The 17,544-nt window shown below is 34.8% G+C and overlaps 1 protein-coding gene across 7 annotated transcripts in view; it reads right to left on the reverse strand.

The window, feature by feature from the left end:
* Positions 1-17,481, reverse strand: part of LOC106158330 (phosphatidylinositol 3,4,5-trisphosphate 5-phosphatase 1) — a 21,799-nt gene extending 4,318 nt beyond the window's left edge. The window contains exons 1-23 of one of the 7 annotated variants that reach the window (XM_086997805.1): positions 17,425-17,481; positions 14,637-14,783; positions 13,320-13,552; positions 12,799-12,949; positions 12,556-12,699; positions 11,775-11,874; positions 11,361-11,441; positions 10,685-10,735; positions 9,788-9,925; positions 8,687-8,840; positions 8,017-8,058; positions 6,105-6,305; positions 5,605-5,801; positions 4,441-4,558; positions 3,948-4,044; positions 3,549-3,690; positions 3,150-3,249; positions 2,655-2,743; positions 2,214-2,295; positions 1,598-1,792; positions 1,141-1,232; positions 685-772; positions 199-295 (exon numbers count right to left, since the gene is read on the reverse strand). In XM_086997805.1, the coding sequence (XP_086853931.1) occupies positions 199-295; positions 685-772; positions 1,141-1,232; positions 1,598-1,792; positions 2,214-2,295; positions 2,655-2,743; positions 3,150-3,249; positions 3,549-3,690; positions 3,948-4,044; positions 4,441-4,558; positions 5,605-5,801; positions 6,105-6,305; positions 8,017-8,058; positions 8,687-8,840; positions 9,788-9,925; positions 10,685-10,735; positions 11,361-11,441; positions 11,775-11,874; positions 12,556-12,699; positions 12,799-12,949; positions 13,320-13,552; positions 14,637-14,773 (2,729 nt within the window). In that variant the 5' untranslated portion in view covers positions 14,774-14,783; positions 17,425-17,481. Of the gene's footprint in view, positions 1-198; positions 296-684; positions 773-1,140; positions 1,233-1,597; positions 1,793-2,213; positions 2,296-2,654; positions 2,744-3,149; positions 3,250-3,548; positions 3,691-3,947; positions 4,045-4,440; positions 4,559-5,604; positions 5,802-6,104; positions 6,306-8,016; positions 8,059-8,686; positions 8,841-9,283; positions 9,423-9,787; positions 9,926-10,684; positions 10,736-11,360; positions 11,442-11,774; positions 11,875-12,555; positions 12,700-12,798; positions 12,950-13,319; positions 13,553-14,636; positions 14,784-17,296; positions 17,319-17,424 lie in introns of those variants that run through there. The other 6 variants (XM_086997807.1, XM_086997806.1, XM_086997809.1 and 3 more) reach the window with 6 other exon arrangements.
* Between the last annotated feature and the right edge of the window lie 63 nt (positions 17,482-17,544).

A 17,544-nucleotide genomic window follows, 5' to 3' on the forward strand; every position in this document is an offset into this window, starting at 1 on the left:
GTCACATCATTAATTAACAAAAAAAAAAAGACAAATGGGCATATCTCTCATTTAAAATATGCTTACCGAATCATTCATGTTAACAAAAGTACCACTTGCTGTTTACATCAAAAAAAAAAAAAAAGATATATATATATATATATATAATTATAACAGAGGATTTATAAAAGAGTGGATTCACATCACCCAACTCCTCACCTCACAGAGCCTGTCTCCTCTCCCTGATGTAACATATAGCAGGTAAATGGCTGAGCTGACACACTGAACTTCTGCTTCAAGGACACAACAAACTCGCCTGATTTGTAGTCCAGAAAAAGTTATCATTATTACATATATATATATATATATATATATATATATATATATATATATATATATCACATCACTGAAAGTTTCTAGATATAATATTGCAAGATGGAGGTGTATCAGGCAAACATTCAGAGGTTGTAGCAAAATTTTAACTTACAATTTTGATATGCATAAAAATTATAATAACATAAAGCTTTTAATTAGTTAATTATTCAGAAAACTGAGTGAGAAATGCAAACAATATATCATAAATAAAAATATCAAATTTGAATAATCATAACAAAAACTGACAAAGCAATCATCACATCTTGATCCTCATACTACTTAATTTTTTTTTTAATTCATAAAATATTCTTAAATATGAATATACCTTACCGTATGAGTCAGACTCGTCCTTGGCTTTGACAGCTACTAGAATGTGCTGATCCTCCAAGTAGTCCACGTCAGAGAATATAGGGTGAAGCTAAAATGCATAAAAAGAGTTTATATCAAATAAAAAACATAATATACCTGAGCCTGTTTCACAAAAATCATTCCGTAGGCAAAAACCTTACCCTGCTATGACTAATCAGACTACGCTGTGTTTCACAAAAATAACAAAATAACAAGAAATCAAAAAGATAAGCATCTTCCATGCTTTAAATAAGTTTCAACCAAAAAAAGAAGAGGTACATCAGTACAAAATATATCAAAACCATGAATTTCTTTTTCCACAATCTTTGCAAATAATTAAGTTGTTGGGTACAATCAACATTCCCTGTTTGTTGCCTTTTCAACTTCTAAATATGGACACATCACTATTAGAAGTGACAGGTGCCCAAATATCTCTACCTTTGGTAGCAGTTCATGCTCCCACTTAGGATAACATTTTGCATTGTCATTGCTGCTGCCGTATGTCTTGTTGGGCTGACTGACAACTGGGCCTGAAAACAATGAATAATCTTTGCTCTTATTTGAGATATTTTTCATGTTAACAGAAATAAAAAAATAGAATGTATACTTCTGCACCATTTTTGGTTTGGACTTTCAAGTGTTTCTTACATAAACATTTTCTACATATCATCAATTTTGTGCAAGATATAATTATCTTCAAGTTTTCATCTACAGATTTTACCCACTAATCAATAAATTGTATTAATTTTCATTCTCCATTACAAAATAACATGAAGGATAAAAGTTATTTTCCAAAAAGATATTTCCTGTTGGTACACCATCAAATATTTCATAATTCCAAAAATCGATAATCAATAAATAAAATAAAACACAACATAATCATTAAAGCACATACTCTCCAAACAATTAGAATGAAAATCTAGCTGAAAGTGTGGCTTTGAGCATGTCTTGACTTCAATCTTGACCTCTTGGAAAATAATCTCAAGGTCGTCACTGCGCTGGGCCCCCGGGACCGTCTGCGGAATGACTCCAATTTCAAATGAAGAGAAAACTGGTTTGTGATCGCTGGACCAGATTTCCTCCACACAACCTACAACAACAAAGATGAAGTGAATACTTCGTTTAAGCATTCTGCTAGCGTAAACCTAATAATTTATTTATCATAATTTTTCTTAGTATGGTCAAGGATGTTTATTGAATTATATGTCCTTGGTATGGTATATGCCAATACTTTTGGCCTGTATTAGTAGTAATATCACAAGCTTTTATTTAAATTACTGCTTTGGTCTTACTTGGGCATATGGAATTATGTCAACCCAAAGTGATAACCTAATAATGTGGGCTAAGTACTACATGTATAAACAGGGCTAAGTTAAGCAGATGAAATTTGATTGGAAATTTAAAATTATCCTAAGCTGTGTTATTAACAGAAGTCTGAGTGTGTGACTTCCATAACAAGGCAGAGTAAAGTAGACCTAAAATTAGACTGGAAACTCTACTTTATATATTACCATATGCTGTGTTATTGACGTAAGTCTGAGGGTACGATTTCCATAATGTCCTATCACACCAAGAAGGCACATTGATTCTCACCTAGAAATACATCACAATTACGGTGACCTTGTAGCTTGCTATAAGACAGTAGGTTTATTTATCATGGGCTAGACTAAAATTTTGGTCTTAAAATATAGAACAATTCACAATTTAAATTTCTTCAGTGAAGCCAGCTCTGGGAATAAAATCCTGACTGCAATATAAGAAATATAAAAAATATAAGTAGTGTACTTGCTTTCAATTGTTTATTTATAATTACAAAAAAAGAATAACTGTACATTACAATAAAAAAAACAATATTATGTTGTCCATTTAATTTTATCTTTAAATTCTACATATTAGAAAATTTTCAATCAGCTGCAAATTTTAACATGTTCATTTCTTATTCATCCACCTACCCCGGTTTTCTTGACTTTCTTCCACTCGTACTTGTCCAATGTATTCCGTGCTATCCTGTAAGTTGGTGGAAATGTGATGTCTTCCTCAGCTGTGAACATGTGATCAATAAACAATGTTTAACTAAATGTTGTTTTTATCTGTTTTTCTAATTTACACCAGACAACAAAACTGTCAAACATACAGACATCCAGCTAAAAATTACCTGACAACTACAAAATGTCAAGGTTATCCCATCAATGCAGATGAAAAGCAATCAAAGCTAGCAGATATGCAAAATTAAACTGAAACTTTGTTTATCTTTTTCTATCAAACTATAAATCTCAGAACTGACTTTGTTGTATTGCCTTCTATCATGTTATAAGCACACAGTAAGTGGTCAAGAAAACTGATTTTGGATATTGGATTCAGTTTTTGACCAAATTGTAATAGTTTTTAGTCATGAGCTACATTTAACAAACAGTGGGATGTTTTTTGAAATTAATGCCAATACATACCAAAGTTAACAAAAACTTCTTTATATTTCATGCATTTTCTCAGTTGATCTCTCTCTAGTAGAGCATGGAAATCCTTCTCTTTAATCTTATTGATGATTTCCTATAAGGCAATATTATGAAAATACTTTTTGATAAATATAAATCAACCTAAAATTGTCACCATTTTGTAATATATCAGCAACCTGTTTGCACTAGTTTAGTTTTTTTCCTTAAAAGCAGTATCACTAACTTAATCAACTTGACATTATGATCTAACAACATTTCCAATTTTATAAGCAACTTTCCCCTCCAATTTATAATAATTATTGCAACTGTTACAATATTGCAAAAGAAGAAAATACACTGTAACTGACTGGGCAAATCATACCAGTAATGACTCAGCATTTTAGCAATACTTACATTAGCATCCTCCCCCTCCAGTCTGTAATTGAGATCTCCAAGGAAGAAGATATGATGAAACTGATTGGTCAGATCAAACATACTCAGCTGTTTCTGGCCTAGCGACATACCTTTCAAAATGTCGCGGTAATTTTGATTTCTCCTGAGATAAAAAATATTAAGTTAATAAACATGAATTCCATGATCATTTTTTTCTTTGGTTGGAGTTGATTTCTTTAATGCACAAATTTGTGGAATATATAAAATCTTAGAATTTAATTTAAGTGATCAAACTCCCCCAGATTTGGATCAATCTACATTGAATGATACTTCCATTGAGTAGTTTGTCTATCTGGTGACATCAGACAGCATATTTCCAGTGCAGGTCACACTGCCTTGCCTTGACTGTAGGTCACCTACCTGTGGTTCTTTTCATGTCCAGACGTCAGATGACAGTTTATGAAACAGAAGGATGTTCCGCCAAAGTAGAAGGAAACTCCCACTGCTCCCTTGTTGCCTGTGCAAATGGTGGAAAAAAATTAATTCATGGAATAGAAAATATTCCCGAAGTCTTGTTGTTTTACAATGTGTCAAAATGCTTTTTATTTCTTGTCATTTTTATATAACATTTGCTAAATACTTCTTTTGTAAGTATCTAATGATAACCACCTTAAAACAGAAACAATTCTCAAACAATATAGGAAACAAAGGTGGAAATTTGAAGCATTTAACTGGTGTTCAGTGGCACATTACAGCTTCTAATATTTATTTGAAAGGCAATCTGGTTTATTTTGCATGAGCACATCCAAGATATCGGAAAAAAAGTGGTTGGCAAAGTGGTACCCATCCAATTTTTTTCTAACTTTTTTTTTTTAAATTGTGCACTTCTGAGTAGCACTTTACAGTGACCTACCCAATGCGTTAGCAATGCCAGTCTTGACTGTAGAGTGCTGTACATGGCTGATCCTGTTCTTGTGCTCTGGTTTCACCAGTACCAACAGCCGTATACCCCACAGGCTACAGATTGTCACCTGAAACAGAACACTCGACTATAGCAGACTAGACTAGACTATAGCAGACTAGACTAAACTAGACTAGACTATAGCAGACTAGCCTAGACTAGAGCATGCATCATAGGGATACCCCACAGGCTACAGATTGTCACCTGAAACATAACACTTAGACTATAGCATACTAGACAAGACTATAGCAGAGTAGACTAAATTATAGCAGACTAGACTAGACTATAGCAGATTAGACTATAGCAGACTAGACAAGACTATAGCAGACTAGACTAGACTATAGCAGACTAGACAAGACTACAGCAGACTAGACAAGACTATAGCAGAGTAGACTAGACTATAGCAGAGTAGACTAGACTATAGCAGACTAGACAAGACTATAGCAGACAAGACTATAACAGAGTAGACTAGACTAAAGCAGACTAGACAAGACTATAGCAGACAAGACTATAGCAGAGTAGACTAGACTGTAGCAGACTAGACAAGACTATAGCAGACTAGACTAGACTATAGCAGACTAGACAAGACTATAGCATACTAGACTAGACTATAGCAGACTAGACAAGACTATAGCAGACTAGACTAGACTACAGAAAACTAGACTATGGTTTAATAAAAAAAAGACTACAGTAGCTAAGACTAAAGTATGCTAGACCAGATACTGTGGTAGATTAAGTTGGACAAGACTGTAGTAAAAGCACTCCTGTTATAATGAAACAAGTCAAAAAAATATAAATTAACTGACACAAACTTAGGTAATCACTCTTCTAAAATATCACAATTTTTCTACAAGTCATCATTCTTGTTAGATCTAAAATATTTTTCCATTTGGCACTTTTTAAATGGTATCTTTAAAGACGATAGGTTCAGAGAGAGTTAAGCTAATGGTACCAACTTCCAGTGCAGATAAATTTGATATTTCCAAACTATCTTCTGTTGAAAAAAGAAAAAAAAAAGAATGAGGAATTTGTCAAAAAAATGACATTTCTGGAGTTACACATGACAGTAGACCTTCAAATAAATCAACAAACTGCAGTAAGTTTGCATAATCTTACTGTATGCAAATCAATATTCAAAGCATTCCTGATGGCCTCCGTCACACGTTTCACCCAGTCTTTCTCCGCCAGGGCGCTCTCCTGTGTTCCCACCACATAGACATCATGGGGGATCATCCCCAGGGTTTTATCTCGGCTCTTCCCTGCGCCATAACACTTGAACCACGGGGTGAGGTTCCAAAATGGCGTGGCATCACCTGGAAGATTGTTGATTTTATCATTTTTTATTTACATTAATTTTGTTTGTGGTTAACACAATTAGGATATATTTTTGATATCATATTTTCGGCTGTAAAACTAAATTAAGTTCATGAAAAAATAGGCATTTAATTAAGTATATTATGAGAAAAAATAAGCATGCTGAATATGTGTACCAAATGGATATTTGTTTGAACTGACCATATCAAACAGCATTTAGCAGAAAAAAATTGATGGATTACAGGTTTATAAGTCTTTAACAACAACAGGAATCAAGAATGGCATTTTAAACTTAAGCTTACCCATGTTCCATGAGCCAACGAACAACGACACATGATCCACTTCAGGGTTGACAGAATGCATGCTCTTCATTTGCTGAATGAGCTGACAGAAACGTTCCCGCTCACGGACGTTCTCAAACTCGTAACTTTCATCCTTCTTCCGCCCCTCTATCACTATATCCAGCTGCTTGTTATTCTTGGTTGATTTGATTACTTGTAATACTGTTGGGAGAAAATAATTTCAAAATCAATAACAAGCTGAATGAATATAAGCAAATAAGAAAGCATTTATTGTTATTTTGCACAATAACTGTTTACTCAGCTCAAGAGGAGCCAATAAAAGAAATCCTAATTCTAGAATAACGAAATTCCATTTTTGTATAAAAAATTAATCATTAGTGTTAAACAAAACAGTTACTGTGAATTTAACACATAATTTATGATAAGATAACATGAATACATTCTAATTAGCTTATATACTAAGTATAATGTTGATATCAAGTGGAAGCATGAAACTAAATCAATCCCTTTTTTAATTTCTTTAAACATACAATAAGAAGTTATATTAAGGTTTGGATAATTAGTTCATTCTTAGTACATCTGGGTTTATTTTCACCATTCTGGGGGGAGGGGGAGAGCAAAGGCAATACCAATATAAACATAAAAAACAAATTAAAGAAAAGTTAGCTTAAGTATTCAATTAACATATCATTAAATAATAATCTTGCTTTTCCAAGTCAAACACTTAAGGCAGTTAATTCAACATTATAGATATCAGTAAGTTGTGAAAGTAAACCCAGAGTAGGAGCACATTTTACTGTTTAAACATTTCTGGAAAATCAAGCAAATGTAACATCAAAAAACACAAGCAATAATGCAGGAATTTATGTGCAAAATTATCCTGAAATGGGTTCTAAGATATTTGAAATCTGCAGCAAGATCAGAAATAAATCACTCAAACTCTGACCTTTGTCAACTTAAATCACTGAAAAATTTCACATGTAGATTCTCATTTATCTGATCAATTCCTTATTGATATTTCACATTTTTTTCACAACAGTCTAGAATATTAAACTCACATTAAGTGCATTAACTTCTTCTCACTAAACTTATCTGAGCACAAAATATATTTTTGGATCCACAAGTCAGTCTGAGCATTGGTAACAAACAATGTTGGAATTTGGAAAAATATTTCTTAGGTGTGGGTTGAAGACTTTTCTTCATTATCCTAGACTGTTAAGGCTAGTTATGAAAAGAGGATCAAGGGATTTTTAGTTGGAGAAAAAATACCATTTAGCCCAGGTAAATTAGGACAATTTGAGTATTTTGTGGGAAAATCTTAGACTGTGCATCTTCAACTTGATAGTTTTCAGTGCAAAAAATGCCATAGCCATGCACCAGTACCAGTATACCCTCTCAAATAGCAATCAAAGGATAAGTATAATACAAACCAAGGAATTTAGATCAGATTACACATAATAAGTCAGAATGAATAAATCATATGGAATGGAGATATGTAATTTTCAAACAAATTCAAGTCAAAAATATAAAGTTAAGTAAAATGGAAATTTCTCATGCCTGTTGGTGAAAAAGGATAAAGGAATTAATATACAATGAACCATGTTCTGTAAACCTGGACCAGAAATAGACTACCAAGGGGTGACGCGTAGCAATTTGAATTCCCATATTTATGATTATCCTTCTGTTTTTCTGAAAAATCATGCCCCATTTTTTTTTTTTTTTTTTTTTTTTGGGGGGGGGGGGGGCAACATCCCTTAAAATTTGAAATTCCATGTTCAGCATTCTGACAATTCTGATCTTCTCATGACATCAGTCAGTCTATGTCCAGTTTAGGTTCAGTTTTGTTCTCAAAATTCTTTTAGTTATTTAAGAGTTTCAATAAAGAGTTAAGATGGAAGCTTGGAAAACCCACTGTCTGTGATTATGACCAAATGCTTCACCAAGGAAAAGGACTCTGAAAACAAAAGTTTGGACTAGAAGACTACAAATTTCACTTTGTACAGATAAGTATATTTTAGTACTACTATATAAGATCCAATGAAGTTATCTGGACTACAGAAAAGAAGGGAATTCTATGATTTATTTGATACACTAAGGGCATATCCATTCTAAGTGTTGATGGAGGGGGATTTCTACAATCTAAGGCACTACTTTAAAAGTTTTTTAATGATATGATTTTTGTGATTGCGAATAAGTTATATTCTACTAAGGCTCTTAAACAATTTCTCTCAAATGACATTCAGAATGACAAAATAACAGATCCGTGGTTCAAATTTGGTTGACCCACTTGAAAGCTTGCTACATACAGTAATTGCCAAGGGGAATCAGTAAGTTGTTTCTACTAGGGGATTATGCGACAAGCTTTCAAGTGGGTTTGCCATATCTGATCAGCAGATCTGTTAGTCTGCGATTCAACTGGTTGCGAATTCGGCCACTGATTAACAAAAAATCATAGTGAATGTAAATTTTCCGAGAAATGAGCAGGGTTAATTCCCAAATATCAGAATAATTTATAATTATAAAATTTGGTGGGTGTATGACAATGGGAGAAAACAGGTGTGGAAAATGAGCACGTAATATACTTTTGCTGTGTAAAAAAGTGTTGCTGTCATCTAAAGAGTCAGCCTTGTTCGCTTTGACGGCAAACAGTCTCCCCTCTTGGACATCCACCGTTAACGTCACTGCGGCCCTGACCGTGCTCTTGGACTTCCCCCATACTGAGGAATTGTTCCTAACCTGCAGTTAATTTGTGAGAACATGCACGCCTTTATAATCATAGTGTTAACAAGTGCAATTGTTACAAGATAATATGTGGTTTTTGATGGAAAGGCAAATATGAAAGGACCTTGAGAAAGCATTTGATTTAGAATTCTTAAGGTTTGTATATAAATCCAGATTTTTATTTTTTGGAACATTTTTTTAAACTGCATATATTGAAGCGTGTTTGTAAATCTGTTTTTGTACTTAAATTTGAGTTAAGACCCAATTTTTTAATTAGACCTTGCACACTGTGACCTGACCATAAAAATAAAGTCAAAAATTATAGTCTAGTAAATTTCACAATATTATTATCTTACTATTTCTAACACTTTCTCAATGACATTCCAGATATGCCTTTTCCATAAAACTCCCACATTCCAAAACTCCAACAAATGAATTTCCCTGTGGTAAAATCTTACTTTTATCATGGACAAATGTATTACTGTTATCCAAAGCATCGGCTTTAGATGCCTTGACAGCAAACAATTTTCCTGCCTGGATGTCGACTGTGACCGTCGCTTTGGAGGTCTTGCAGGTGCGATTTGATATAATCTTTACCTGGAAATACACCATATGCAAAATATCGACATACTTTTTTGTCCATAAGTGACATTTCTTTTTCACCCTTGGAAAATTTCATACCTACCCATGAGCTTAAAATTTGGATATGGTTACAAATTTTCAAAATGGTCCATTTTTTTTTTTAGTTTTCTTAACAACAGTTTTCCACAATTTGCGTTAAAATAGAATTTGCCATGGGGGATTTATAAGTTCTGAAGCATGTATAATTTTGATTCAGTTTTCATCAATTCAACTTTTCTATTTATTCCCCCCACTTTTGAATCTTTTGAGTAGGTCAACAGTGAAATGAGTGCTGTGGCATTCTCTCTGTCTCTTGCTCTCACACTGTTCTTTTTACTTACTTCAAAGTGTGATGGTGGTATTTTGGGTCGCCTAGATGCAGTTCTCATGGGAACGGAGGGTAAAAAGAATGAGACACGCGAGGGGTTGTCCTCTGATTGGTCAATTTCCTCCTGCATTGACTTGAGTGTAGAAATACCCTTTAAAGGAAAAACAGAAATTTGTTTTGCACTGAAAAAGAGTGTCTGACATCAGAATAAATTACAAATAAAATACAATGAAAACATGATTATTGAAACTCTACTTAATTTAACATTTTCACATTTCTCTTTATACAAAATAAGGATGATGCTGAAATATGACATCTTCTTAAAATCAATATTAGGTTCACTTTTTTTCTGATACTGGCACATATTTTCAGATCACTCTTTATAAGACATTTCAAGTCAGATAATAATCTGAGCAGTTGGATGACAAATATTTAATTATTATCACGGTAATAATGCTCAATTTCAAAAATAAAAATAAAAATAAATAAATAAAAAATAATACAGACGTAAATTAGTACTTTCTCCAAGGGAGGCAAGTGAGTGCATGGAAGAAGAATGAAGTTAAAACTTTGTGCAGATACCAAAATAAACCACCACCTGTGTGCCAGGTTAGAGGTGACTATGAGGAAATAACCCAGAATTTTGAAATAAATAATATAAACTTTTTTCAACTATATGGAAACAATATGACATGCAACGCTATGCAGTTTTAATGATATAATCAAATTATTAATGTGATATTGACTATCAGTTTCATTTTCATTGAATACCTTTCCCATGTAAAAAGAGGGTCATCTGTTCCCTTTAAAACAAATGAGAAATTCATTCGAAAAATTTTACATAAATGCGTAATTTAAAATATTCAAATTAATTCACACAAAATACACATAAAGTAGAATGTTCCCTTACTGGTGATGATGTGCTTAATTCTGCTGCCATACTGGCTAATGTTGAGGAGGCCTGGAATTATATATATATTAGGAATACAATATGACTTGAGGTTTAATTACAAACAGACTTAAAAGTTCCAATAGCGTACATCACTGTGTCTGGGAAATTAAAGTATTTGACCAGTAGCAATGCCACCTGAAAATTAAAAACTTTTTGGTTTTGAGTTCAGCTGAAGATGCTTTCAAATTGTGCTAAACTGGACAGACAAAAAGCCACTGCCGTGACAGCAAATGGATGGGATCTTATCATGGAAGTTGGTGTCATCTATTTAAGCTGGGTTTCATCCATTCAATGCAAGTTTCCATTTTGTTAACCAATATGTAAAAGCTCATGCAGGTGAAAGAACAGGGTGCTTTTGTAGTTTAGGATGCTTGAGATGCAGGTGAGTTGATTACTGTTTTTTATTTATTTCAAGCATAACCCGACATACAATATTAAATACTAGCTGTTATAAGTATCTAGCAGAGGAGAACATGCAGATGAATTAGTAAATAAAGAAATATTTACCACTATTATAACCAACTTATCAAATTTGATAACAATTATATTATGAATCAAACAGCAATACTTGGTTACTTGGTTAAGGGTACTAAGCTATTAGTGTCACATGGTACAATATTTCACTTGGTCATACCTTCTGTTCCAGGGCTGATGTCACAGATTTTAAATTGGCCAACCTCTCGAACAATTCTTCCAGATTCACAGATATCTGCTTCTGTTGAAGAAAACGAGGGAAAGAATTAAAAAAAAAAAAACCAAGAAAAAGAAAGGTGATAACCTTTAAGACACTTATTATCATTACTTATAATTAACATTATCATTATTATCTCAACAATGTTATTCAAATCAAAGGCAAAGGCCTTTAAACTAAAGCTCATAAACTAAAAGATGTTTCAGCTGCTTTGAGCACAACTGAATATTGTAGCATTTTTGTTGGCAGAAACTTAACTCTTTTGTTCTCAATCAATGAAATATTTCATAAAAGAGACAACAAAGTGCAATGAATTAAACTATTTGATCATGTGTAAAACATATGATGTTCTCTCACCTTGCTGCGCCTTGCTTTGGGCGGTTTACTATTCTGAGTGGCTGTTTGACTAAACAGTTCATGGCACAACTCTATTTTATCCATAAAATTCTCAAAATGTCTGAAAACAAGTTTTATAAACATATTAGTAAGATTCAGAAAGTTTTATAATTTACTAAAAAATTAGTCAAAATTTCACAAATGGTTCAAAGCTAGAAATCTACATACATGGAACAATCAATAGTAATAAAAATAACATTTGTCATGATACTTGTTTACAATGAGGAACTGGCATCTTATATGGTTTGTTTGCTGAGAAACGGGTGATATTACATTTGGACATCACGTAAAAACCAGATGGAAAGTCCTTAAATCTGTTAGGTGTGACAGAACACAATGTGGATGAGATGCATTCAGTGTGTTAGGTGTGACAGAACACAATGTGGATGAGATGCATTCAGTGTGTTAGGTGTGACAGAACACAATGTGGATGAGATACACTCAGTGTGTTAGGTGTGACAGAACACAATGTGGATGAGATGCATTCAGTGTGTTAGGTGTGACAGAACACAATGTGGATGAGATGCACTCAGTGTGTTAGGTGTGACAGAACACAATGTGGATGAGATGCATTCAGTGTGTTAGGTGTGACAGAACACAATGTGGATGAGATGCACTCAGTGTGTTAGGTGTGACAGAACACAATGTGGATGAGATGCACTCAGTGTGTTAGGTGTGACAGAGCACAATGTGGAGAAGACTAGTGTAACAAAATAAACCACAATGTGTACTGATACAATACCTCTCTAAGTTCACTGCAGCCACTGCCAGCAGCCTCTGCAGCTCAGGGAGATGGGAACTGGTTCCTGATTTGATGGTGAGGACGTCATTCTTAGCGCCATAGTCAGCATATTCTTGTAAGGCACCAATAAATGGGCCCTCCACACTGCAAAAGAAAAAAATGCAATGTTCTACCTTTTAGTCTTAATAAAAAATACAAATATTGATTTGCATTATGCTTAATTTTACTGGAACTATCACTTACTTTGATAACTCCAGCATTGTCAGTTTTTGCTGGAAATGGCGCGTGATGTTGTCATCATTTGGGCTTGACTCCAGAGTGTCAGCAGTCTCCAGTGACGGAGATGTAACAGTGGGAGGGACCTGCTCAAAGTCTGACTCATCATCATCATCGTCTGAAATAAAGATATTAAAAAGTGCACAGCTCGTTCCCTTTCTGGTGACGCAACCAGACACAGGCAAGGGCAATGAGACAGACATAACTGTGTCTGTACATAAAAAATGTTTTAAGAAACAGAGATAGGGTGAAGCAGGTTGACCTGTTGCTGACAAAAACAAACTTTTATATAGATCTCTGCCATGACTGGTATCTGCAGCTCAAAACTTTATCTCATCTAAATACTAAACATACGTCCACAGTCTGTTGCTATACAATAGACGTTACTCATAAAAACTAAACAGAAAGGTATATGCTTTATTTATATGGTTTTTAGATTAATTCACCAATCAAGGCAACAACCAATCAAACACTTCTACAGTAAATACCTGTATCACTATCTGGCTCCTCAGTCAACTTGGCCTGTTCTGGAGGTTTCTTCTCCTCCACGGGATACTTTAGAGCACAAATCAACCCGTTATTACTGCCTCGGTTCACATACTCGTGGATAAGCTGTGACAGGTCAACATACTTCCTCTCCTGAACCCCCTTCTCTGATTGGACAGACAGTTTTCCGTCCTGACCAGTCAGGATGCGGTATTGGTGTATTCGACCCTGGTACCTGAAGAAGAAAGGAGTACGATTTGTTTAATCAGTGAAGAAAGACCTTCAGCCTCAGACTTATAAGTAACCGAAATTTTATACAAAAGCCATGACCAGACAGCATTATTCTTCATCATCATTGTTCAAATATTGTAGCTGCTTGGCAGTGGATTTATCGTACATCTATGAGTGTTCTCCTCTTTTCTTTCTTGGTGGAGTATATATAACAGACACCTTCACCCATTTGAAGTCTGCATGACCTAGCCAATGAGATTCTACATGAAACGCCACAACTCAAGTACCCTCTACCAGGGCGAGTGATAGATTTTTTACAGATATTCACAGATATGTCTCTAGCCAGATAGATGGTCATTTAGGGCTCAACGCACCCTGTTGAGAAATCTCAAGGCTGATTACATGGCTGATAATTGTTTACATAACTGCTCAGGCACTGCCACTTAGCAGGTCCAGTCTAAGGCTCTATTCCCATAGATTTTAGATCGATCTATCCCCGCGGGGAGTCTCACTAGATTACTTTCAGATAATCCGACTTAAATGTCCGTCCCGCCTACTACAAGCTGTAAGAGGGTAATTAACTTTCGTGTCCGCCCGGCTGACAGCTATTTAGCGTGAACCCCCAGGGAGTTAGGTCGATTCAAAATAGGTCGATCTAATCTATGGAAATGGGGTGTTAGTCTGCGTGACAGCAATCAAGACAGTTAATTACTCCGACTTCAATCACTTGCTCTTCTGTGACAGATAAAAAAGCCTTAGACTGGTTGTGTAACGAGAAGTTATCACATCATTGTGAAGCTCAGCTCATACAGAGCAAGTACAAAGCCTTTGGCGCACGCAGAGATAATTGTTTCCACATGGGATTCCTCAACAGGGTGAGCTGAGCCCTAAATGACCCTCTATCTAGCTAGAGACATATCTGTGAATATCTGTAAAAAAATCTATCACTCGCCCTGGTAGAGGGTACAACTCAAGTCTATTTGTCATTTGATGAAATGTGAAACCTTCATGTACTAGTAAGCTTTATTCTACAGAAGTAAAAAATTATTTTAAAAACAGTCTTAAAACCCAAAGTCCAAACTACTTACAAAATACACAGAGTATACGCCCCCTGAATACTCTCACTGTCACGTATGAGGAAGCTGCCATCTTTCCCTGACTCCAACAGGAGTTCTTCAGCTTTCAGGCGTGTAATGTTCTTAAAATGAGCTAGTAGTTGGGCCATTGTGCCTCATCTGGAAGTATAGTAGACCATTGATGTTCTGAATAATATTTTTAAAGTTTTTCTTCAAAATAGTTTGTTTAATAGTTTTATAAGTGTACAATAACAGTAACAATTACTTTCTTTCCAATCAAAGTAGTAGAAAATGAAGATGGGAACCCACCAGATCAAAATACAATCAGTTGCCACATTCAACACAAAAGCAGGTGCTTCATTCCACAGCACATGCAATATATTTTTAACAAAGGCTAAAGAATACATACTAGATAATGTCTCTGAGCACTTTTCTGTTGTAAACAGGAAAATGTCATTTCAGAGTGTTTATTTTAGAGAGTCGATCATTTTTTTTCCTGAATAAAGATAACTACCATGAAGTTGATATTCTATGCTGTTTCAACAAAATATAAGGAGTGAGACATAACAAGTACAGGCAGCTCACAATGCAGGCATGTCCCATGGTAACAAGACCCCTGGCTCTTATCTTTATTGAACACACCCCACATCCACAAAAAAAAAAGGGTGCACTCACAATGGAACTATCATACTAGGTAGGTTCAACAGACTCTGTGGGAACTTTGTTGTATACTGTAATCACCAGATTTTCTGTATTATTCTCAATGCCAGGTGGAGGCATGTTACTCTGGTGATCTGCATTCAACAAGAGTCCCCTCAGATTTAGTTCGAACTACCTAGTGTTATAGTTTTGTTGTGAACGAATCCTAAGTCTCAATTAGCCTTTGTGTAAGCACGCCCTAAAGAGGAAGAGACGCCAGGCACAGGCCCACAATACAGGCATGTGTCACAGGGGAACATGATCCCTCAGGGTTTTATGATAACATATATATATGTACATATGTCATAGTGAAGCTCTCTCCTGGGTCAACACTTACTGTCAGATAGATAACAGAGATGAGCTGCAGCTCTACTTCAAAGAGGGATATGAATTAATCAGTCCTAATTCTCTTGTATATATTATACTTTCATCGTTATTGTACATTAAACAAAGATAGCATGTGGAATTTAACACATACTATTACTTCAACGAGGTTTTATCTAAAATAATGCACATAAACTTCGTTTTGGGATGCACACATACATCTTCCACCAAAAAAAGACATTTAGATCAAACTATGATTCAGAGCGGATGATCCCTTTCCAATAATAAAGTTTTTTCTTACCCATGGCTATGATTTCATCTTGCCTACAGAAGGAACTGAGGAAACTTCCTGGTTAAGAGTTTTAGAAATCTATACAAATGCATTAAAATACTTCCTGTGCACATCAAGTCAGTTGAGCGCATGCATGACTATGCAATTATGCCCATAACCATATGGCAAAAAATGCACTATCCACCTCAATTTAGTCATTTCTGACATATGCTCCTATATTGTAAAATCGTTGGATTATTCTTTAACACATGATCGCTTGGTGTCTCTCTATCATTGCTAATCATGGCTGTCAGTGTGATCACATTCATGACCTCAGTTTATACGCTTCATACTTCACTATCTCTGCTAAAACTTCCTGGTTTCAAACACATTTACATTCAGTCATCATAGTCATGGCAAATCGAACACAGCTTCCAGGCTTGTAATTTTTTTATTCATTTGAGCATATATTCCTGCAATAATACCTCACTTATATAACCTACACATATTTATCTCCAAAATACAAGTATTTATGACATTCCTGGGTTTAATAAATCAAAAACATATCCCAGTATATATATAATTTATATGAGTTTTTTTTTATTTCTTTGAGAGACAACTGCATGGCCTTGCAGGCTGACCTAATAAAGATAACCTAATATCTTATCAGATACTAACATTGGTATGTTACTGTATGTTGCTCATATCTAAACGCATTCTACAAAACTGAAGTTTACAGCACCTACAAGTACTTATGAAACAATTTTTATCAAGTTCTTTGATTTTAATGTTATTTCTCCTATTTTCTTCTCCACCCTGTCCATTTAGTCCCTCTGCTTCAAGGAGAGAGACGATAGGAGTATAACAGTTTTTAAAATGTAGTCACTATTAATAATTATCATGCTACAGCAGTTATATGCGCTGAATACCCTTGCTGGGGTAGCGTTAGCAATTTTTTTGGCTTAGCCAAATCACCACTTTTTTGTCAATCTGTTATCAAAATGGTTATAATTTGACTAAAACAAGGCAAATCAGGCTCATTTTCTTTAGCCAATTTAAGTCAGTTTTAGCATTTGGCTAAATTGGCGAGTGTTAGCGCTACACCAGCCTTGAATCTCTATGTTGCTGTAATACCCTGTGCATATCCCAGTATATCAATATTAATAAACTTATATAAATAGATAACTAATCCGTGAAGATAATTATTCTCAGCACAGGTGAATCTACAATGTAATGCCGGCGACTTATGTTTTACATCCATTGCCAGGTTTTGACTCGGCACGGTTGTAAAAGAGGATGTTCACTGCGCTGCTACTGCCTACCAGAGCGCGACTGACAGCTCTGAGCAACGCGGAAGTACTCAAGTTAATTAACTTACCAATGAACGTGCGATGATCCTAAATGAAACCAAAACTAGACTTGGATTTAACATTCAAATTACTTGCGTTTTTGACTATTGTTATATCTTCAAAAGGTTCCAAATTACTCAAAAGTCGAGACGTTTACCTGAGACAGTGTTTGTAGAAGCCGCCAGGGATCTGTAGTTACTAGTCAGAGTTGCTGTAAAATTATACAAAAAGTTTCGCAAATGCAAAAAATGTTTTATGTCAAAAATAACTAACTTTT

This window comes from Lingula anatina, chromosome 10 (genome assembly GCF_051362555.1).
Source record: "Lingula anatina isolate TDL-2025a chromosome 10, LinAna3.0, whole genome shotgun sequence".
NCBI lineage: Eukaryota > Metazoa > Brachiopoda > Lingulata > Lingulida > Lingulidae > Lingula > Lingula anatina.